Raw genomic sequence first — 24,978 nt, forward strand, 5'->3', positions numbered from 1 at the left:
TGCTGGTCAAACACAATGTGCATCTACATTTGACCCCTGCTTTCCTAAGGACTGGGCAGCCACTGTGTGCGTTGCCCCTGGGAGCACATCCAGATTTTTTTTTTTATCACCGCATTGGCTCGAGCGTGCCCACTGCATATTACAGGGGCACTCTGCAGGAAACGATAGTTTCGAATCACTGCAACGTTTCACTGACTTGGAATGAGGAGAATGTGAACATTTATGGTGTGCTGTATTCTGGGCCCGGGGTTTTACGTTCTAGTCAGAATTTTATGCTGGCATGTCAGGAGAACCTGAACAAGTGTTTGCGATCCAGCACGACTGCCAGCTTTATTCACGTGGCGTGGGAAAAAAAAAAAGTCTGCTCTGTTAGTTAATCCAACAGTATTGCGCAATGCACTTCCGTAGATGAAGATGTTGTTTTTTTTTTTTAACGTGTGCTTGATTTCAATGCAACGTCTTTGGAACCTGCCGCTACCGTTATGACATTTTACACCACTTCATTGCCCTCAGTCAACGGCAAGAGGGGAAACTACGACGCTGGATAGGTCATGTTGACAAGTGAACGGAAAATACCAGAGAAAGTGATTCACTTGCAGAGTTGATCGGCAGCACGGCGACGAGGCATCACTGACGCGACAACCTCGAGAAAGGCTCCTCGGGGCAGGTCCTGTTCATTCGAACACTGTGTTCTACTTTCATAATATCAGCATAAATCTTCAATGTCACTGCAAAGGACAAGCGCGATGGTCCATTAGAAAAGAGGTCACACATAAGGGACAAAAGCAGGTGTTTGCCGGTCAATACTTGACATTCTCAAGGCAGCAATAGACGTTTCCCTCCTCCTCCGCCTGAACTCCCCAGTGCCCTGCAGATGGATCAATATGAATCTACACCGCCGGACAGATCTAACGGCCTGAGGAGAAAGACGCGTCTCCCGAATGAGAGAAAAAAAATATTGCCTCATGTAAATGAATACGAGTCCCTGCGTGATTTGAGGCGGGCTTTAGCAGCCGCTGATGGAGTTCCTTGAGCAATGGGAAGTGATTAAAGTCATTAAGTGTATCTGCCGCTGAAGGTCTGAATATCAACGATGTGTGAGAGGCCATCAGATAGAGAAGACGTACGAGATGAAGCACCTCGGATGAAACACCGGCGGAATACGAAATGGAACTTGAAAAGGTCCCGCATTATGCAAAACTGAGCTCGCCAGGGTTTCCTTACAATGCAGCGCTCCGACAGCCTGTCGGGGGGGGAAAAGTCAATGTTTTTACTCTTTCGCTCGTTGCACATTTCAGAACGTGTTACACTCAAACTCTTGTGGAATTAATCTCTTTATAATGACTGACACTTCATTTAAAAAGGCCCCTCGACGTTAATGACAACACTTCCTGCCGGTCAGCCACCTGGTTTTTGACACTACTTATTTGTCAGCGGGATTTTACAACCAAGCACTTCTATATGAAGCTACAAACAGAGGGCTAATGTCTATTATATCTAATATATCTTTTGGACATTACAAAGCTGCTCCATTGGATACTGGGAAGAAAAATAAAAGATATATATGAAATTGAATGTGATATGTGAACCTTACGGAAAAGACTGAACACAAAAATAATAAAGAATCTATGGAAAGATATTAAAAAACATTATTCATGATGGAGAAGCATCTTGACGACATAAAATCCAGCCAAATGACCTTAACCCTGACTGATTTTTTTCTTTCTTGTTTTGAAAAATGAATGTAGTGCAGATAATATACATATAAAAAAAAAACTTATCAGATATCAGGAAGTGAAATAAAGCAGGGGGATTGGTACAATCACAAAAGGCACCCAGAGAGAAGAGCACAATTTAAAAAAACAGGACTCCTTTTTTTTCTGTGAAGGACAGCGTGACTGATGGTATGTGTTAGAAAAGCTCCCCCCCTGGTGGTCGATCAAAGTAGCGTTCGTGCATGTCAGCCGACGTGATCGGGAAAAGCAGGTCTCTGACGTGAATACAGATGCGCGGCAGATTAGATCAACAAAACAAATCACGGCAAAATTCACTTATCGCCCAATTGGGCCGTATCTGGGAGGTATTTAGTAAACGGAGCGCTTCACAACCAATCAGCGGCTGTCGGCTCCGCCGCCACTTCAAACAAACCCTGCCTGGACCCGACAGCGGCGTGGGAAAACGCAGCAATGAAATGAACATAAGGGGACGAGTGAGAATGTCAAATCACGCGGTGGAAGTCAACTCGGAGTGTTTGGGCCTCACTGATGTCTGCGTGATGCTGCTGCAGGATACAAAGGCAGTCCTCCTGGCAGGCAGCAGGAGGATACTATGACATGGCAAAGAGGGGGGGACCCACTGCTGAAGAGTTCCTGACTGGCATGTTAGTTTCTGCTGGAGGGCGAAGAACATCACCTCGTGTGATTTTAGCGGCGTGCCGTTGGGGCGGGGGTGGGTGGGGGCCACCCGAGATGAAAGTTACAGCCGAGTCCCGAAACAAAAAAAAAAAAAAAAAAAAGGAAGGCGAATAAAGGAGGTTTCAACCTGGAAGAGGGAGAGCCAGAACAACAGAGCTATCGCTTCTTCAGCTTTGGCTTTACATCAAAGCAAAGAAACACGGCGATGCGAGAAAACTGAAAACTGGGATGATTATCTGAGGCTGGAATGCAAAGGCAACACAGCCGCGGAAGGACGGACGTCCTTGTCTTTCTCTCAAGGAAGACGCACACCCTCGTGCATCCAGCGGAGGGGAGCGAGAGCGCTTTCCAAGCAGGTGCCGCAGCACTCGGGTCACCGCCGCGACAGAAAAGCTTCCTGCAGTTTCTGCTCAAGGACCCAAGTGCGATTCGCTCCGTCGAATGGTGTGTATGTGGCGCTGTGAGTCACCACGAAAACCCCCCACTCCCCCCCGATAGGATTGTCACGCTCATGATGCAAGCGGCGCACGCACAGAATCCAAGAGTCATGAGGAAGGGGAAAAAAAACAGAAACAAAAAAAAACAAACAGGACGGATTTAATGTGCGAGCATGAGTCAGCCGGAGAGTGCAAACTGCTTCAAGCGTCTTCTTCCCCCCCCCCCCCACAATTATGACCAAGAGAACCACAGGGAGGAAAAAAGGAATCGATAAGCAGCAGTGACCATTTCCATAAGGCCGCCGTTACGCAACAGCGCTGCCGATAAACACGTCCCCCTTATATCTGTTTTTCTTCTTTCTTTTTTTTTTGCCGGAGGAACAAACTGTTCATCCCTCTCTCTCTCTCACTCCTCTCCTCTCCTCCGCCTGCCCTGCCTTTGCCAACAGCTTATTATGGGCTGCTTTACCGGGACTGGCTGCAACCCCAGAGGACACTTTTAACTCAGTGAGACGAGTCCTCCGAGAGGCCGACGGCTCCCGTCGGGTTGATAATCCAAACAACACGCGGCCGAGGCGGCTCCCTCCTTCCCTCCCTCCCTCCCTCTCTCCATCCCTCCCTCCTGCTGAAGATCTCCAGCTGCTGGGGTCTTAGCGCACAAAACGGCCGATGCCAAAACCTGGCGCTCTGCCTCTCTTCTTGCGTTGATGGTGGCAGAGGGTCGGGTATGACATCACACACAGATCCAGCATTAGAGGTCTGTTTACATGTGTGCTGGAGCAAGCAGGCGAGCGAGCGCGTTCCGAACCCACCCGTATGGGGACGGTTCACCCGAGGTTGTAAATTTCACTTGTCCGTCAGTCGCCACAGTGTGCACGGGGTCACGATCTCTGATCTGTTCCAGCACCGAGGAGTTTCACAGGCGGGAAGATGAGCAGCAGCTTCGAGACGGTGATGAGAAAATTCCTCAGTGTTTTCACAGCCATGTGAGGAACAAAGCTCACGGTTTGTCGGCTTTTTCATGATGGTGCAAAACTGCGGAAAGATTCTTCAATCAATCAATAAATCAAACTTATGAAATTTAAATCAGAAGGCTGCAAAAAAGGGGGCATACGATTTTTTATTTGCGTTTTATTTATTTTCATGAGCTTTATTCATTTGAAATTCAATTTTGCATGTGTGCAATATTAAGTTATTTACCGTAAAGGCTTAAGCTTTGATTGTTCCATATTCAACGCTGAAACAAAACTGCTTTGGGTCCATATATCTTCCATACATATACCTTCTGCCTGGAGGAAGATTCTGTTGAATAAATGTCAATGTTGGCCCGAAACTTTGTCCCAAGTTTCTACCAGGTTCCGGCTTCTTTACTGGCTGCACTCGGCATCTGACAAACAGCTCCATTACGGCCGATCAATAAGGAAGCTTCGTGATCCATACTGCAGCCACTCGGCGAACAAGAACCGTCCGTCGCCGACTGAATTAGTGTCCAGCCGACGGAGTGACGGCTGGGCTGCGGCAATCGGACGGGGGGGGGGGGGCTTTTGGGGGGTCAAATCAAAGCGTCATGACAGAGACGTGGCAGCTTCTTGGGTGCCTTCGCTGCCAGCCGGCTCAGGGCCCTCGGTGATGCCAGGGGAGATGACAGCACGTCGCGGGGCGACTCGCGTGCAGCGGCCGTCTCTCTGTGCGGGAGCGGCGCTCTGCTCTGCAGCTGCCGTGTCCTCGATCTGCAGACCCAGCACACTGGGCTGTCAGAGCGGAGGAATGTGCCTCCGTCAGAGCCTCGCAGCTCCGGTGACGCACTGATTCTTTTTTCTTTTTTCGTGTTACGTCTGCGATGGCGTCCCTCGGAACAGGTCCGGCGCTTAAAGAATCCCTCCTGCCGGCCGCGGAGAAGGCGAAGGGAGGAGACGGGGGGGGGGGGGGTGGGGGGGTTTGGGGGGCATTCGTGGCACAGACGCCCTCTGAGAACCCGTGACGTTAGCCGCCGTCAAGGGTAAAAAGCTCATTGACGCTCGTTAGGCGTGCGGCGATGCAGGGCCGAGCAGCGGGGACAGGAAGCTGATGACACCCGGCGAAAGTGCAAAGCACCGTGGGTTTCGACCTCCAGGACGGCGGCGGTGGCCTGAGTTTGCTGTTTGCTCGAGAGAAAGACGTGACCGTCGTATCGAAATGACGTCTCGTGCCGAAAATAACCAGCGTTGCATGTAACGTTGTAGCTACTAAATTAAGACAATTGCAATCAGTTACATTCGTTGAAAAAAAGTATTAATTACAGTACAGTTCTTTGTTACTTGTTCAAAACAGGCTGGGATTTCTGTTGAATCGTGTTATTTCTGTTGCTTTGCATGATTTTCTCCGTTTCTTTCTCTGTTTTTCTGTTTCCCTCCACAGAAGAAAACAAGACGAGACAAAGACGAGACAAAGTTTGATACTATTCTGATGCTTCTGATTGGTTCTCGTGTCAAGGTCAGACTTGCAGCGCTCCCCACCAATCGCCTGCCAGTTGAGTTCTCTCTCTCTCTCCGGAGTTGCAGCAACAACGATTTCGATGAACACCACGTTCCACTGCTGGTTGTACACAAAATATTTTTCTTCAATATCAGATCTCAAAGAAAGCACTACAGAAGTTTGATCTTGTTATGGCTGTTGTTTTGGTTGTTGTATTGAGTGCTGCTGGAGGCTCAACAATAGCTGCGTTACCATAACAGTTTTTCGCAAAATAAAAACGATATTTCTAAGATTTCGACAAAGTACAATTGCGATTTGCAGGGGTTTCCGTACGTCCCCGTACGTCACGTGTAAATGTGAAAAAAGTGTTTCCGTGACACTTTTGCCTCTATACCTCTATATCGATGCGTCTGAAAAACCACCTCATGAGAGCGTCAAAACCTTTTAGCCATACTTGAGAGGTTTTTCAAACTTTCCATTACTAGTTTTTTACTGCGATATTTAGGTTTTGCACAATTCTAGAAGGAATGGAAACGCAGCTACTGTCATGTCTAAACATTTGAGACCATTGATTCAAAACTTGGAAAAGTAATCAAATGTAATTAGTTACATTACTTTGGTAAATCTAATTACTATTACATCGTCAATAGGGTCATTTGGAAGTCTAACCAGTTACATTTTGCAAAGCGATCTTCCCAACACTGAGAGTAACATTATCAGTGAGCGACAGTTCCCTCCTCTCCTCAACGCACCGGGCAGCTACGCTGTGACCTCAAACAGAAGCAGCAAAGACGGTAAACAACGAAGAGGCGTCTCATCTCGGTGGCATTCGTTCCAGCACTTCTGCCCCGAACTGTGAGACGACCTGGAGGAGCTGCACCCGCGAGAATGTCAACCTTCAACGTGCAAGAAGAGCGCGCTTCCTGAAGGGTGCAGGCTCGATCCGCTCTTTCAGCCCCCCGAGGGGACACACACACACACACACACACGCACTTTCTGCTGATTCCAAAACTATTTACACCGCAGGCAGAGCCCAGCGCTCCTCCAGGCCCCTCCAGAAGGGATGGTGGTGGGAGGTGGAGGGGTGGCCGTGTGTCTTCAGGATATTCTCCACTCGCACCACCCGCCCCGCCTCCCTCCGGCGCCGTGCACGCTTGCATTAAGATTCCAGATGGACTGCGGCCTCGCCGGCGATGGTGAAGTGACATTTCTAACAGGACGGCGCTCGGCCCACACCAGAGAGGGAAGCAAAAAAAAAAAAAAAAAAACACCAAAAAAACCCGCGGCCTCGCCTCCTCTGTCAGCAAACAGCAATAAGCAGAGTTTGACAGGTGAGTTGTCGCCCCTCCAGCGCTCTTCCTTCCCCCTCATCAGGGAGCAATACAAAACAGAACAGTCGGGGGGGGGGGGTTTGTAATAAAATCCCAGCGACTGAAGAAACCGGAGCGTGGCAGAAACGCGATCGCTCGTCGCTGCGAGACCAGTGAGAACAAGGCAGAGATTTAATCCAGCGGGCGTGAAGGACTCGGGAGGAGAGCCGTGAAGGTCTCACGTTCGTTGAGGAGACCGATTTCCACCCCTCGTTAGATCAAGACACGACGGGGTCATCCGGCCCGGTGTCGAGCACCAGCTGCCGGGAGGCCACATGTGTGAGACGTCAGGAGCGCTGAATCGACGGGAAGGTCGGGGGAACGTGAACGCCGAGGCAGGTGCTCGCGGGTAAATACCGCGGCCGCGGCCGCCGCCGCCGCCGAGGAGGACGGAGCCCAAAAACACGAAGCTTCCATCCGCCGACGGGATGAGACGCCAGAGCTCTGCAACACAAAGGCTGCAGGACTCATCCCCAGTCCCCCCCCCCCCGCCAAAAAAAAACATAAAAAAAAAATAACAGCACCGTCGCAGTTTACGCACACACACACACACACACACACACACACACAATGCAAATCACACACATGCACAGCTAGATATGTGGCCGAAGCTGCGAGGAAGCGGTGCGGCCAGAAACAGGCTGTCACAGTGTCCTCTACACGTGACTCATTTCTGTAGAAGAAACCCGAGGCTGGGGGAAAAAAAAACAGAAGGAAGGACGAGCTGGAAGATTGCAGCTGTGGCGGATAAATAGAGACATAAATAGACACGTGAAATGACCAAATCTGAAAAAAACAACAAAAAAAAAACACTGGAGGTTTGGATCAGCATTGCACACACATCACACGCACCCCCCACCCCCCCACCCCCACCACCGTTTCAGCAGAGCCCCTCCCCGAGAGGAAGACTTGTGTTTACCGAGAAGCAGCATGAGGAGGACATGGAGGGGGGGGGGGGGGGGGCAGATGCCGTAGGTGACTCAGCACACACACACACACACACACACACCAGCGCCTGCAACCCGCTGCCACAGCTGCTCGCTCGCTCGCTGGCCATGAATGGGACGCGCCCCCCTCCAGACCCCCCCCCCCCCCCGGCGACCCTCCATCACCGACACCACGCCACTCACATGTCGTAGAGCCGGTAGCCCATGGCCGAGCCGGGCCTGCTGGGGTGGGGGCCGGCGTCGCGGCTCCTCCTGGGGTCGGTGCTGCTCACCACGGCGCGCCACACGCTGGGCTTGTCCATCCTGGCGGGCGAGCGAGCGAGCGAGCGAACGAACGCACCACGTCGCTGAGTCGGCGGACGGAGGAGGAGTAGCGGCGGCGACGGGAGGCGCGGCACCACACCAGCTCCTGCTCTCTCTCTTTCTCTCTCTCTCTCTCTCCCCTTCGCTCGCTCACTCCCCTCTCTCTCTCTCTCTTTCCCAGTCACAAACACAGGCGGCCACGCCGAGCCGTGTGTGTGTGTGCGTGTGTGATGTAACAAGGAGCGTCCAAGAGGCTGCAGGAGGATGGGAGGGAGAGCAGCAGCAGCAGCAGGAGCAGGAAGCCCATCCAAGAAGCAAACGGGCCGGTCCGACTGGAAGCATCCTCTTTCTTACTTTATTTCCATTTTATTTTTTATTTTTTTCTCTGAAAAATAATAAAAAAGGAGGTGGACGGTGTTTCCTCCCCGTCCGGGCGGGGGTTGACTTGCCTGCGCCTGCAGGAGAGACGACAACACACTCCGACCAACGAGGAGCAGCATCCGTGCACGCTCCCCCCCACCACCACCACCGCCACCACACACACACACCCCTCCCCCCTCCCATCTGCGGGCCAGTAGTACGGTCCTCGGCGGGGCCGCGGGATTGGCTCCTCCGTCTCCATGGAAACAGGAGGATGTGTCAGAGGTACAGCTCATTATCATGCCTCCTCACTCCTCCCTCCCTCCCTCCCTCCTACCCTCCTATCCCTCCCTATTTGTTTTCTACCCTCCCTCCTCCCTCCTTCCCGTCCCCTGGAATCGATGCGTCGCTCTCCGGCGCCTTTTCAAAAACAGATGAGAGGGCTAATGGGGAGCAGGAAGGGCAGACGTGCCGCCAGCTTTGGCTCGGCAGAAGAGAAGGAGAAATATGAAAGAAGAGGAGGAAGGAAGGAAGGCAGGAAGGGAGAAGAGCCACTGCAGAGATTAGGTCACGTTTTAAAAAGAAAAAAAAGAAGAAGGAGAAGAAATAATCGGCAGTTGACGGCTGGAGCTGCAAATTGTTTTTTTTTGGGGGGGGGGGGAAGTTTGCAAAGCGGAAAACTACGTGGCCTTGCACTGCGCTTGCGTCACGCGAAGGGCGGCGAAACAGCGAGGGCCTTATGAGGCGACACGGCCGGCGTTTCCGCCACTCGCTCCCGATATTTGAACACGGCGTTCACACGACGTTGAGTTTTATTTTTTTAATGGAAAGGCAAACAGTTTTTTGGCCAACACCTTCACCAGTGAACAACAAGCAGGTAGGCAGCCGAGTGCCTATGGTGACAAGCTCCCTGTTGTATAGTCTCACACACACACACACACACACACAGACACACAGGTGCAGACTGCAGACCGACCCAGGGCGGGCGAGCTGGCTCTCTCCCTCCCCAGGGGAGGATGCGTTTCATCTCGGCCAGACTTCCGCGTATCAGGTGTGAACTCCAAGGTGACCAACAACGCCGGCCGGCGTCTCGACAACCAGCTACACAACTTTGTACGCGACTTCAATCGTCCCGCAGAAGCGCGCTTCCCCCCCCCACCCCTCCCAACTCCTCACCTCGGCCCGGACCGAGCCATTCGCCTGCGAGCGCGGACCAGGACGCACGTTTCCACACTTGTTTGTGTGTTTGTGTACATCTGTTGTAATTACAGGGTATGACCACCCCACCCCCGCTGACACAGTCAAACACGTTGACAGGCAGACGGCCAAATTCAGCCTGCCATAAAATCCTATTCGTCCTCGTGACTCACAGACCCGACCGATTGTGTTTTTTCCCTCACGCGCTCCATTAGCTTTTCCCATCACCAACACCTGACAAAATTATCTTCTCATAAAATAAACGAGGAGAGCCGGACGATCCGCCCCGATAACCAAAACAAACAAACAAACATCAGTCCGACAGAGTAACACAGCCAAATCCTCCTCATTTTTGTTCCAGGAAAATTACTCACAAGTTTGAAGCGGGGGAAAAAAACCCCACCTCCTCCAAATAACTCCTACCCGCATCACTTCGCAGATAAGCCGTCATATCAGCGCCACCGACGGCGAGCCTCCGGCAACAGGGGCAAAACATTGTTCAAGATTCGAAGCTGCCTGAACTCCACGGACGCGACCGGGTGGTGTTGCTGCACCTTTGAGGGATGGGAAAATGCACACTTCTCCCATCAGATCATCAGTTGCTGGAGCCACAATAGCTGCGTTTCCATTACCCGTAGAATGTTGCAAAACCTAAATATCACAATATAAAAATTGGCAACGGAGACACGTAAACTTCGAAAAACCTCTCAAATATGGCTAAAAGGTTTTGACGCTTTCATGGGGTGGTTTTTCAGACGTATGGACACAGAGGTACATCGCAAAAGTGTCATGGAAACAACTTTTCACATTTATGCGTCACCGGAAAAAAAAACAAAAAAACATAAACAAACAAAAGCAAGCCTAATTCTTGTAAATCTCACGGGAGGAGATTTTACGAGAATTACGGCTTATCCGCTTCACACCATTCAACTGAAACACCTGCAAATCGCAACTGTACGAAAATGTAGAAATATTGCTTTTATTTTGCGAAAAACTGCAATGAAACGCAGCCGCGATCGTCCACGCAGCTTCGCGAATCAGCTGAGCTCTATTGTGAGACTCCTTCTCCCTGCGTGTGCTCATTTGCGTGCACGCATGGCCAAACGTGTGTAGAGAAGAGGGGGGGGTTAGGGGGGCTCCAGTTCCAGTCGATACTTGGAGTGCACTGGCAATAAGAGTGTTAGCAGTCAAGGCGCACGTACGCCCGGCCGTGCGTGCTCCAGGCACGCGGGAGGTGAGGCTGGTTCAGCGAGATGCTCTTTCAAACTGACAAATTACCTTAAACTCCCGCTCCCACTGATTCCCCCCTAGTTATCACCACAGAGGCCCCCGGTTCTCTTCACACGAGAACAGACTAGGATGGCGAAGGCTGCCGGAATTTTCACTCAGCCTCTCACCCTGTGTCTACAGCGAGAGTCTGAGTGATTGCCGCCGTGCAGAACGTGGAAGGTGCAGATTTTTTTTTAATGCACAGGAGCAGGATTGGCAGCATTCTGGAAAGCCATTTGTGGTGTAATGTCAAGTGCAAAGTGGAAATCGGCATACAATAAATATGTAATATGAAATAAAATACAGTGAAATTTTTTGCGTCATCAGTAGGGATGTTAACAATAGATTATCGATTAACTGTCGATTAATAATTGAATCGATTAAATTTAATTACTCAATTAATTATTTATTATTATTTTTTTTTTACACGGATAGTTAATATCATTATTATTGTGTAACCCAAACAGTGCAGCGGCAGGAGAGCGCAATTTACCTGTCGATACTGTGATGGTCATAATATATCTAGAACAGGTTACTTTTAAATAACTTTTTAAAAAATAAGTTGAAACGTGACCCATTAGAATTCAACTTGTTTAGGGTGTTTTTAGTGCTCTCTAATGTAAAAATATGTTCCTGACACATTTTTTTTTATCGTGAAAATTAGGTTCTCAGGAAAAATCACCACTTATCAATAAATCGTTAATCGATTGATAAGGTCAATGAAATATCGATAAATTAATTAAATAATTAATCATTTGCATCCCCAATCATTTGGTATTGTGTTTTGTTTAAATGTGGGACAGACTGACTGATGGATGTGTGGATGGAATGGGGCGGAGTTTGAAGGCCCGTTTCCTTCCCGAACCTGCACGCGCGGACACACGGCGCTCAGTGGCCTGGCACGTGCACACACATATATTTATATATAGATGGCAAACACTGGTCATTTTCCGCAAACCTGCCCGCTCCCCTCTTCCACCATATGGCCCCTCTCAGCGCTGATGGCCTTGCAGCGCTGTGAGGGTTGCTGAGCTGTGACAGCGTGCACGACTGAATACAAAAGGGCCCACCAGCGTGGACGCACAAAGCACAGAGATGTTAACGCACACGATCGGGCAGAGAAGACTTCCGCTCGGATGAGCGCGCGTAGGTGACTGTTTGAAAAAGCAGAACACGGGCTCAAGCATCAATTTGCGTTCCCTATTTTTCCGACGATATGACTTCATAACAACGAGATCATTTACTACTGTAATCTAGTGCGACTATAAAAGGATGGGGGGGGGTATTGTGCATAATTGAAAAGCAGCATTTTAAAGCGTCGGCTGAGAGTCACAGCATGAACGTGACGTGACAGCGTGATGGGAACCAAACGATAAACACGGCGTCCTTTTACCGTCCAGTTTTTCCGATGAATTGGCACAGAGACAAACAAAGGAATGAAGGGTTGCACAGGCGGAGCGGGAAAAAAAACACCGGATTTCCTGACAGGGCCTGTTTGTGGCTGTCCGTCTCTGCTGAGTGGCCTTCACTGATACAGCGGCGGATAACAGATTTACCGAACAAGCGCCGGCGGCCGCAAAACAAGATCTTGAATGTCTGCAATCTGCCGCGGCTCCTACACCCCCGTCCAAGCAAGGCTGTTTTTCTCCCCCGCTTCCCTCCAATCCCATCATCTCATGCCAAACCTAGAACACGTCGTCCTCTGTTTTTAAGGTCATTATTTTTTTTTCAGTTCATCCTCAGAAAAAAAAAAAAAAAAAAAGTCCACAGTTATCTACATTCAATCTTTTTTCATGCCTAAGCAGCAGGGGTCACCATTTTGAGGCAGATCAGCTCGTTTTTAAAGACAGGAGGAGAAAGCCAGCATACGGCAAAGCACTTGGAGCTGCCAACCGCTAGATGGCAGTATGTCACCTCCAGCGCTGGGAGAAAGGGGGAAGCGGGTGTTTTCAGTATCGTGACTGATATTTGTGAAATGTTTTCCCACGCTGGGGTGGTTTTGTGCAGCCAGTGAGGTGACGAGGCCAAACAGCGATGCTGGACTCTGCACCGCTGATTAAATAAATATAATTTATTGATGGAGTGGAATAAAGCTGCAGCAGACATGACTCAAAGGAAGTAGGAGAGGCTGAGCTACGCGCCCATTTGTGAGTTTCATAAGCAGATATGATGTTGATACAGTTGTTCCATCATTCATATCTGCGTTAACCCGTCCAGATTCAAGCACACTGCGAAATCTCTCAGCTGACCCGACACTGACCCGGGGACGAGGGCCTGTTTTTTTTTTTTTTTTTTGTGTGTGCGCGAAACAAGGCGACGCAGCCTCTCTCTGTGCATCTGTGGCGGAGGGCAGAGCGCCGCGCAAAAAGCCTCCTTCTGTCAGCGACTTGGCCCCGAGCCCGACAAGATCAGAGGCAGCACACAGACCAGCGTTTCGCCAAAGCAAAGACAAAGCTCTCTCTCTCTCTCTCTCTCTCTCTCTCTCTCTCTCTCTCTCTCTCTCTCTCTCTCTCTCTCTCTCTCTCTCTCTCTCTCTCTCTCTCTCTCTGCGTGGAGCAAGAAGTATGGACGGAGCCGTTGCTCGACCCACTACCCCCACCCCAACCAAGGCCACGTTGGGGGGTCTCAGTCGCCGACGACTCCACAGCTGTCAAATAAATGAAGTCGGGTGTCGGGTGTCGCCACCCTCGACATTGAAGTGGGTCGAGGGTGGCCAATTTAAATTGAGTTAATATGACAGCACGGCGCAGCAACCGTTTAACAAAAGCTTGTTAAGTGCATTTATTTTTAATTTAATCCAAATATCTACTCCACGCAATCAAAATGTGAGCAGGAGACAAGACGAGACTCTGCAGGCACAACACGTGCAGCCCTCGGAGCTGATTGGCTACAGCAGCAGAAGGCCACACTCGGACGATCTCGCCAGACTTAGAAGATCAATAGATGGACAACAACACGCTGTCGAAGCAACGTGCGCAACAACACATAAGTCTGGATCTCCCCGACCCTGCATGAGCTGTCCAGCCTGCTGCTGCTGCTGCTGCTGCTGCTGCTGCTGTAACGACGTGGAGATATTTTATGGGCACACTTTGGCCACTTTTAGCAGCAACTGAGCATTGAGACCACAGGAGTGCGAGGACGGCGAGTTCACTGCACTCAGGCGGCCTCCGCAGTCAACAGATCTCCAACATCTGCAACATCTGCAGCACATCCACCAGGGAACCTTTTGGGATGAGTCGGAGCAGACGATGGGGATCATGCAGTAGCAGCCCACAGATCTGCAGCGAATGCGTGATGGTTCGGAGCCCACGTGGACCCGAAATCACTGCACCGACAGAATGAAGGCCGTCCTAAAGGCCTTTTCAGTGTTCTGAAAAGGCCTGGTGCCAGATCATCGATCAGTTCAAACAGCTGGTCTGGTCTACACTCTCCAACGATTCCTTTTTCTCTGAACAGGGAATCCATCATTCACCTTTACGCTCTCGCGCATGCGTCCCTCCCGTACCTGACCGGCGCCACGCGCGCCGCGTCGCTGACGCCAAAGCGACGCAACGAGAAAGTAATTCTGCATTTATTACGCCACGATGTCTCAACGGGCGCTCGCGACATGGGGTCTCATTGACATATCATCCGCACGGCCCATTCTATCCCCCTGCAATCTGATCCCACCGTCAACCGGCCTCTCCTGCTCTTCTGCCGCAGGAGATTTTCTCCCCCCCACGCCCCCCGACACGCACGACCACGTCACAAGATTCGCCGACTGCGGCCGAGGCGGCGGGCGGCATTTTGTTAATGTCTCACTCCAAATACACGGACAAATCCCTCTGTCTCTCCCTCACTCTCTCTCTCTCTCTCTCTCTCTCTCTCTGGAGTGGCGGGGCTCAGAGTGCAGCCGGGGACAAACAATCCCACACTTCACTCTGATTTCCTGCCGAGTGCAGCACAGCCACTCCTGACTCCCCCGGCGGCCCCTCCTCTCCCCTCCCCCCTCCCTCTTCCCCCCACACTTGATCTGAGCACTGATACAGACCGATGGAATTGCAAATGCCTCCCATCAAACCAGGGTTGGTGGTGGTGGTGGTGGTGGTGGTGGTGGTGGGGTGTATGGATCTGAGGGGGCTCAGCGGAGCCCTGTGCGTGATATTACCGTGGCGCGGCGCTGATGAAAGGATGAGATATTCCTAAGAGTGGCTCAGTGTCACTAATCTATCACTCCATCGACTCCATCCTGGAGGAAAGAGGCAGCGGCTGACAGAGTGGTGACAGCGCTGTTAGTCCGAGGAAAATACAGCGCTGCGATTATTGCCGCTTCCAGGTTTCAGACGCATCGTTTGAATTGATCTCGCAGGGGTTGTGTTGCTCATTTGCACGGTTTTTCACACTTTTCATTAGGTCTGGTTGGTACAGGAGGTCTTCTAATGAGAACAACAACAAATTGCAAATACATCCTGGAATCACTTGTGATGCATGTCACAGCGAGAGCAAAATAAAATTGATGACAATTCATTTGTGTGGGCCTGAATTCTTACAAATAATATTCGTCTTAGATTTACATAGAAGTCAAAAGGCTTTTATTTCATATGAAAGACTGAAAAGAAATGCTAAAATGTTTTCTCACAAAAAACAAAGAGCCACTAAAAGTGACTCTGCAGGTTTTTAAATGATCACGACTCATCATCATCATCATCATCATCATCATCATCATCATCACCACCATCATCATCGCCATCATCATCATCACCGTCATCTTCATCATCACCGAGATCTTCATCATCATCATCATCTTCATCATCTTCTTCATCATCATCATCGCCATCATCATCATCATCACCGACATCATCATCATCATCATCTTCGTCATCATCACCATGACCATCACCACCATCATAATCATCCATCGTCATCATCACCATCATCACCATCATTACCACCATCATCATCATCATCATCACCGACATCTTCATCATCATCATCTTCATCATCTTCGTCATCATCACCATGATCATCACCATCATCGTCATCATCACCACCATCATCATCATCCATCGCCATCGCCACCACCACCACCATCATCTTCCATAATTAACCCGCCCCAGCAGTCAGGAAGCTCCAGTCAGATTCAGTTGCCATCTGCAAAGTCTCTCACGATAATTATCCATTCAACAACATGAATGGAAAAGCTGAATGACTCAGATTTTTGCTAACGAGCGCGGCAGAAACATGAATGGCCGCCACGTCGTCGCTGCATGGGGTACATTTTACGGTTCGGCCTGTGAAATGAGAGGCTTCCGAAGAAGAAGCGACGTGGGAACACAGAGCCGGAAGCCGAGCAGCCTTCAGCTGCGCAGTGTCACCATCCGTCAAAAGTGTCCGAGCGCAGCAGCGGTGCTGCCGCTGCTGTCGGGCTGCAGATCCCCCGATGGCCGAGCTGATTAGCAGCCGGCCCTCTGTTTCTTCGGCTCCTCTGACTCCGAGCGATTTAACCGAAAGCCGCGGAGGATGAAGAAAGCCGGTGTTTTTCCAGCCAACGCAGCACGCAGCCTGTAATTAAACTCTGGGAGAGAATGTGATGACGAAACAAGAAGCTGGCAACTTCAAAGAGGGTGAAGGAGCCTCCCCTCCCCCAAGCCCTACCCCCACCTATACCACCACCACCACCCCCCGAGTTCAAACCCATTATGGAAGTGGGCTCTGTGTTTCACAGGCCTGTTAAAGTGTTGCGCCGTTTGCGATTTCCCCGTCTGGTGGAATCACAACTTTGAGAGCCGCAAATCAAACGGATCAATAAAGGCAGAATTCAGACAAGTGGCTGAATCTTACAGGGAGAAGAAGACACTTTTACCGCTGCCTTGTCTCCCTAAACCAACACTAAATCTTTTGAACGGCCGCTCCTTCATTCGCCACAGACTCTGCTGCTGCTCACAATAAAACGTTTACTGTGCTGTTAAAGCTTTTCTCCAAATGACCTCTTCGCTTCCATCGGGCCCTCGCGGCACGAGCACATTGGATGCCGGGTTCGTGAACTTCCGAGCCATAATATTTCTCTATTTTAATAGAGAGGAGGGCGTCACTTGTTCAACATGTTCGCCTCGGCGGGGCCAGATGACAGGCTCGGCTGCTCCCTTCCTGCCAGCAGCCATCAGCCGGTAACGACAGCTGTGTTGTTTTTCCTCCTGCAGGCGGGATGTGTGACCGCGTTGCTGCAAACACGGGATCATTCCCGCGAATCAATACCCGACCCCCACCACACCTCACAGCGGTATTATTGCACGGCCCCCCCGGAGATAATCACAGGTTCGGTTCTGAAGTACTCGCTCGCCAACGTGAATATCATTGGGCGTGTGAATTATTTAGAGGTGAAACGGAGCGCGCGTTCGCCAAACGCTCAATCGTCTGAATCGGAGGGAAGAAAAGGGGAAGACGAGCGATAGGAGCGGCTTCGCCGTCATCGGGGTGCCGTTACATGAGGGATATGAAGGCAAGGAAGGTTTATAGCAGTCAGCCTCACCTCAACCACTGTAGAGCGCCTGTCTGTGTCTATTAATCAGGTCAGATGTGTTTCTTAATTAAGAAGAGAAGAATAGAGAGGCAGGAGGAGGCTGAAGGAGGGAAACGCAGAGGAAGCACCTGGCAGACTAAATGGAAAAAAAATATACACACGTGTGTGCGTACGTATGTGTGTATATGTATATACATATATATATATATATATATATATATATATATATATATATATATATATATATATATATATATATGTATATGTGTGTTCACCGTATATATATATATGTATATATATATATGTATATGTATATATATGTATATGTATATATATATATATATGTATATATATATATATATATATATATATATATATATACATATATATATATATATATATATATACATATATATATATATATATATACACATACATATATAAATATATATATATACATACATATATAAATATATATATATATATATATACATATATGTGATATGTATGTATATATATACATATATACATATATATATATGTGATATGTATGTATATATATACATATATATTCAGATACATTCATACATACATATAAATAATTGTGGAATTTAATAAAAGTGTAACAGTGAGGAAAAGAGAACAGAAGGATTCTGGGCTGTGTAAAAGCCTTCATTCAGCCTCAAGTCGAGCTGGATGGGGGTAAAGAGGTCTTAAATCTGGACGGGAGTGAATGGAAAGGCAGCTGCAGGCAGTGAATGCAGCATCCAGCGTCCAAACGAAACCCCAGTAGGCTAAAACATGTTTTTAATTCAGGGGGCTTTAATAAAAGTGAGTAAAACGTCATAAAAAAAAAAAAGAAGAAGAGGACTCCGGTGTGAGTCGGGTCAACATCGTCGCTGCGAGTGGAAAAAAAAACAACTTGTCACTTTGGAAGAAATTGCCTTCAGTTTACAGTGACACTCCTCCGCACAAATTCAGGCTGCCCTCCGCCGTGTCGAGCCCGCACAGCAATTACCCCATCTGGCCTGTGAGCTGCCGCCTCGCGTCACCATTGGGTCCGACCGACTGCTCCACTTTCACTCCCTCGGCATGACATGAAAACACCGGCACCTCGGTGCTCTCAACCCCCCCCCCCCGCAGGGAAGAAGAAGAAGAAGAAGAAGAAGAAGAAGAAGAAGAAGAGGAGGAAGAGGAAGAGGGAGAAGAAGAAGAGTTCCACAGCGGCTTTCCACCGACAAAGTGTAACAGACGGTGAACAGTCTTTGCCTGTGACCTCCGTGACCTCTGACCCTCCCCATGTGAGCTGGGCAGCAATTAAATGACTCTCCTGCGGAAACATCAGCGGCTGTACGTTTGCTCCGCCACCTCCCACTGCTAAAATCTGACGTTGCCACTCGTCAACGTCCCGACTCAGGTCTTCGCTCGTCCGCTATTTGCACTTCATTCCGCTGCGATCTCTCCTCGTCTGCCGTGACGGCGACGCGTCGAGGTCGACCGTCGCTCGAGTGCAGATTTAATGGCGGTCGTGTCAGGGCCAGCGGCGGCGCGTCGCCCCTTTAATTCACTTATGCAAAGGGGAAACGTAATAACACGAGCCGCGTCAACTTTAACCACGCGCGAGGAGTCGTTCTTGCTAGTGAGGAGTATCTCGCCGTCAAGGGTTCTGACCCCACCACCGGTCCGAGACACCCGCCCTGCTCCGAACGGCGTGCTCTGGCACTAAAACATAAAACCGCGAGGCGGGTTAACGCTGAATAAGTGAAACAGCAGTAGGTCATAAAATTCAACACGGTACGCCGGGTCACTTCAACGGGAGGAGCGTTGATGAGAACCTTGCCCAAGGCTGCTGGCTGCGGAAAACAGGTTGAACGTTAGCAGGCTCAGCCTCTTTTTTTCATCATGAAAGGTGGCAGGAAGAGGGGGCGAAAGCCAACAGGAAACGCACTTTGCGAAAGGAGGACATTCTGCTCTGATCACGATCATTACTCTGACTTCGCTTAAATCAAGAGCAACAACTGTAGACGGCGTGTTTTTGTCATTTCGCCTCCTCTACCCATCCACTAAAAGTGAGAAAGTACAGGATCTGAAATGTACTTCAATAAAAAGTAAAAATTATATTGTTTTTTTTTTTGCCATTAATGACACAATAAATTTGCAAAAAAAAAAAAAAAAGTTCTGAAAGAGTCCCTGCAGGAGCATCTCCATCATTTTTACCAGTTATTTACCAGTAGTCTTTCTTTTTGAATTACAGCACAACCAAACTGTAATCAGCAGTAGCTTTGACCAGTCAGCAATTTTTTTTGGACATTTACAGCAATAACCAATGGCATTTTATGGACAGTGACCCCAAAAGCCAAGGTACTGTAAAATAATCATTAATGACGAATTAAAAAAAAAAAGCATTAAAGCTGATCCAATTTCACCTATAGATGTCTTTGTTTTGTATCAGGGAAAATTAGAGGGGGATGAGAAGAAACACCCGGTGGTGATGCAGAGGAGAGGAGCGAAGACGGGTAAGGGGAAAATATAGTTACGATAGGATCAAGGATTCCAGTGGAGCCCCCCCCGGGCGGGGTGCTATTAGAGTCAAGGAGGCGCCGGGTTCGCGATGAACGCTCGTCCCCAGAGATTCTTTGCAACGCTGCTGTGAAGCGTGTTGATGGGGCCAGCCTCTCCAAACAACGGGGGAAAAAAACTGCTTCCTTTCCCTTGCTTTCATTTCCACTTTGGAGGAGCTACGAAGACGCGGCAACAGCCCAACACGGGAAGTGCTTTGTTTTAAATGGCTGCAAATAAAGCCTGTTTTTCGTCAGGACAACATATACATGGGCTGAAATAGCTCAGAATTGGGAAGTTGTTCCTATTATACCTGATCTTTATGTTTCATCTTAAGCCCCAGAAAGCAGCATGATTAGCCCTCTGTTTTCAGCCTCCTGCAAAAAGCTAGGTTGTTGTCACTAAGCCTGGGCCAGGTAACTGCAACGTATTAAGAGCTGCGTCTTTTAAAAACCCACATTGCATTGACGCGTCAGCAGACATGACGTATGGGGTCACGTGACCAGTTCACTTCAAGCGAAAATGGCGCATTTTGTTTGCACGGAGGAGGAGACAGAACATTTTTTTTAAAAAGTAACCAAGGAGAAAAATATAACAACCATTCTTGACAGCAAGAAATTTTGTACCTCCATCCTCCTCAGAGTGAGGTCTTGCAGGACGAGATTTTACGAGAGTTACGGCTCATGCGCTTCACACCATTCAATGGAAACACCAGCAAATTGCAATTTTAGAGATATCGCTTTTATTTTGTGAAAAACTGCAATGGAAACACAGCTACTGACAGGAGAGAATCACCAAACAGGAAACACCAGGGGAAAAAAAATCAACCGCCTCACACAGAAACATTAAGAAGGCAGGAAGCGACAGGTCAGCGCAGCGACATTCCCATACATGTGGAGTGTCGAATTCTTTTCACGTGACTTGCGCTGTAACGGAAGTCACCTTCACCTCGACTTCCCGGGATCACGTCCTCCCCCGGTGCCTTTGTCGCCACATGCAAAGTTTACTTCCTGTCCAACAGCAAGCAAACAATTCGTAAAAAATTAAATTGAAACCGTCAGACTGAGAGAAACCCCAGCTGGGGCCGAGGCCTACGGATGAATTATTTATGATGACTTTGTAGTCCTGTTGCTTGTGAGCGAGGTGCGTGCGTGTGTGACATGTATTTATGATTCCAACTCGGGATTCATCCACCTGGTAAAACTGGCCATGGTGGCGACCTGAGCAGGATCAAGGCGAAGCAAGTGTACTTCAACATCAAACACACCCAATGTATTCAACTTTTTACAGCCGTCTCAACTTGGACATCCAATTTGCCAAGTTCCCAGCGAAAGCATTTTCAGTCCCTCTCGGCACTGAGGAAAAGAATACAGCTATTTTTCAGTTCTGACAATTGAGGGAAGCAGCTGCTGCAAGCCTAAAAGCCTAGCAGAAGAAATAGCGTATAGACGTTTTGAACAATGGCTTTGACAAAAGTTCTGAGCAAGCCCAAAGCGTCTCGCTTGCCACAGGTGTCTCACCTCACACCGATTGAAAAGCCTGGAACTGCTGTCTACTTGATGGTTTGCCGAAAAAAAACTTTCCAAGACCTGTTTGTTTATTGAAAGAGCCTCTCCTTTAAGGCCATGGCCAAACTCCCTGCCAGGTAGATCTGCAAAATCACCAAGACTGAGAGACCTTGCATCTGGTGTGTCGCGTTAGCTCGCCGCCGCAACAATTAGCTAGCATTTTGCACTAGCGATTAAAATGGGTGTAAATAAGAACAACGGATCACTTGTTTGTTCAAATTAACAGTGGGAATCCCCAAAATATGACTGCCGAGCCACTAGTTGGCTGTGTAATAATGACACAACTCACCTGAACCACATTAATTGAGTCAGAAATGGCAACACAGTGACGAACACACACGGTGGGTGATCACAGCAGGGATGCAACACATGCGACACGATGCGATGAATCGCGAGCCCCAACGCAGCTCAGTAATCCGCCGTTATTCTTTGATTGTCGTCCTCACATTTGATCCTGTGAGTCGGAGCGTAGAGCCACAGCACCGTCCCTTTGGCTGATTTACCCCGCTGGAAAGAAGATTGCGGTTTCAAAAGGTCACACTCGGGGAGCCAGTTTGAAGGGGTTTTTGCAGGTTTGCGGGGCACCAGTGAGCCGCTTGTCTCGTCAACCAACCGTGACAGAAGAGTTCTGTCCGACGGGAAAAAAACAACAAAAAAAAAAACGAGGCCTTAATCCCCGCCGTCATCCTGCTCCAATCCCTCAAGCTCTCCACCTTTCAGCCGTCTGAAAAATGCACGATTGGGCGAGATAAATAGCCAATCCCTATTTTCTGCAGTGTTGCCTAAAAACCAGCAGATGTTCCGACTCATCTCAAACTCCTGAGAAACTGCTCTTTAAAAATAGCTTCTGGCTCCCACGATGCAATAGGATTTATTTTTGGGGCTGCACACGAGCCAAAAGTGGGCTATGGATTAGGCACACTTTGAGTATTTCTTTTTTTTTTTTGATGATGATGATGATGAAGCCCACAGCACTGGGAGGCGTCTTTGAAACCAGGCTTTTGAAGGCTCCAAAGTCTGTCCCAGTGATGCCTGCGCTCACCGCTCCCTTTGTGAGAGTCTGTGGAAAAATCCCGAGCTCAGCAAAGGGCTAATAGGTGCACGGCAACGAGGCCTGGCGCACGCAGGGATCATATTTCATTAAGGCTACAGCCTAATGATCTCCTGGTACAGGGGAGGAGTTTTATTGCACGCATCGGGGAAAACAATGCAGACGCGAAAGTTGCGGCGTCATGAGAATCTGATGGGAGGACGAGCGTCACGTCTGGTATCGCATCTCTGAGGGCCGAACGTCAGGGTATCGGATGAGAGCGGATCGATGGGTTCTGTGTCAAGGTGCGATGCTGGACAGTCTGGCAGGTCTTACTGTACCCAAAGGAGGCTGAATTCCACTTGCGGCAGGGGGTGTCTCTTCTGCGGCCCGCAGACTCCAACCTCACCGGGCTCTCCACGACTTCCACCGGCAGGGAGGCGTGTCTCCTGCAGCACAGACACACAGAGGTCAGTCACCTGAGACGCGGAACCAAACATTTCAACGTGATGCGACCGCTCGACACGACGCCCGAGGAGGAAGTCAGTGCTCGGGGGAGGTTTTTGACGGGAACTGATAGTTGTGCGAACTTGGTAAGTGGGAACCGACAGTGTGGCTGCAGGGTCGGAGAGGAAGTCCAGGTGTTGGAGCGGATGTCTCCATTCCTTGTTTTGGTTTCAGTCCAGAGGATGATTAATTCAAGGCAGTCACGTTGAGACAATGTGCTGGTCTTGGTTGGGCCAACAGAGACTAATATTTCCATCACAGTTGCACCATTACAGAAATATATAGCTTTGGAGTATCTGTTTTCATTTTTGTGTTTAGGTTACTGCTTAGAAACATTAATATGTTTCAACTAGTCAAATATTTTCAAGTATGACAGTCAGTATATATGCTGACGACTCCATGGCTGATAATACAAAACAGAAAATCATTCAAGTTGTGGCGCAGATATATTTCTTACATCATCGACAGCATCCTGATCTTGACCCTCTTACCAGCCTCCAACAGAAACCATTTTCAGTAAAACCTAAAAGTTCACTGGATTCCACAGCCAATCAACTTCATTTGCATTTACAGAGCGTTGAGATTGAGACGTGACTTCTCCAATTTCACACACACACACACACACACACACACACACACACACACACACACACACACACACACACACACACACACACACACACACACACACACACACACACACAGACGAGAGGAACAGGGAGAAGAAGAAGCAACTAAAGGTACTAGTTGTGAACAATCACTGCCACTGAAGAGATTGCTGTGAAGAGAACTAACGGCATTATCACATGGAACGAACAGGGGAAAAACAACATTCTCTATAGGCAACATTGTTTTGTTAAACTAATTTATTTAAGAAATCTTGTTCAGAACCGTAACAGCTGTTATTACCGGCATTGAAAATGCAGCAAAACAGCAAAAGTTCCCCAAAGAATTCAATCTTTCATCAGAACGTGTGCGCATCCTTGATTCTTTTAAACACAGTTCACTCTCTCTGTGTGAGCTCACTCCTGCTCCGAGGCCTTGACTAACGTCAATGGCTAATTATGTCACCGCCGTTTGCTGCTGTTTCAGCATGTTGAATAATTAATTGAAAAAAATGCTAATGCATCTATTCGGCCTCAGTCGAGAGCCGGTGAACCTTGAATCAGTCTAAATGCCGTCCACTGCCCTCCGTTAGTCACTCCGAACCGAAGCGCTGCACAGCCGCAGCCTGGCACACGGACCTCGTTTCTGGTCTGTCAGAGCCGCGAATTATGTCGAAGCAGTGAGAGTTCCCCCGCAGGAACCTGAACCCTCTCACTCTGCAAGCGCACCTTTAGCCTCCTGAAACGTGCGCAGGTGAAGCGATTTCAGACCAGCGTCAGATCGACTCCCCAAAATCCGGTTTGTTCAGTAAGAGAAGGCTTAGCGCAAGGTCAAAGTCAAGAGGTTTAGCACCCAGGCCATCACATCGAGCATCGCTCTCTGCACTGCTCTGACAAGAGTCGATGAAGGGAACCCCCCCCCGCCCCCCAACGAAACTTTGTCGGCACGTAACGTTGCCGGGTTAGCGTAACGTGATAGCGATAGCTTGCTCCGCCACCCCAAACTTCCGTGGCCCGCCCACTCGATGCAGGTCTGTCATGTGGTCCGTCACTAAAAAAGGTTTGCCCACCCCTGACCTAGCGCATGATTCAAGCCGTATGGAACTTGCCCTTTTCGGTGTCACAAGACGATCAGATTCTCGCTTTAACGCCTCTGAAAACTTTTCTTTGTAGGCTGCAGAGAGCTAGTGGCCGTCTTTCCCACCAGCCAGCGGCGCCATCAATGAGCGATGAGCGGACGGCCAATGGCAAGGAGGCAGAGAGCCAAAACAGCCTCCTCAGGCTAGTTTTTCTAAGACCCGCACAGCTCAAATTAGGAGTTTATAGACCAGGCAAACCGTGTTTATTGTTGGAAGTAGACCAGTAAAAATCAATTCATTAAATCTGGAGTTGGCCATCATAGGGCATCTTTAAATACTAACGGGCTTCCTGGTGTGGCTGGCTGTGACATTAGGGGAAC

General features: G+C 49.1%; 1 protein-coding gene across 5 annotated transcripts in view; it reads right to left on the reverse strand.

Moving 5' to 3' along the window:
* iqsec1a (IQ motif and Sec7 domain ArfGEF 1a) overlaps positions 1–24,978 on the reverse strand; it is a 91,782-nt gene that overhangs the window by 45,601 nt on the left and 21,203 nt on the right. For 4 of the 5 annotated variants that reach the window (XR_012926702.1, XM_076026949.1, XM_076026948.1 and 1 more), the window contains exon 2: positions 22,749–22,856. Coding sequence is in view for 4 of the 5 variants with exons in the window: in XM_076026949.1 (XP_075883064.1) it covers positions 22,749–22,856 (108 nt within the window). In the remaining variant the exon portion in view is untranslated. Of the gene's footprint in view, positions 1–7,805; positions 8,023–22,748; positions 22,857–24,978 lie in introns of those variants that run through there. The other variant, XM_076026950.1, reaches the window with a different exon arrangement.

This window comes from Nelusetta ayraudi, unplaced genomic scaffold (assembly GCF_046127955.1).
Source record: "Nelusetta ayraudi isolate G7.1 ecotype Tasmania unplaced genomic scaffold, CSIRO-AGI_Nayr_v1 ptg000019l, whole genome shotgun sequence".
NCBI lineage: Eukaryota > Metazoa > Chordata > Actinopteri > Tetraodontiformes > Monacanthidae > Nelusetta > Nelusetta ayraudi.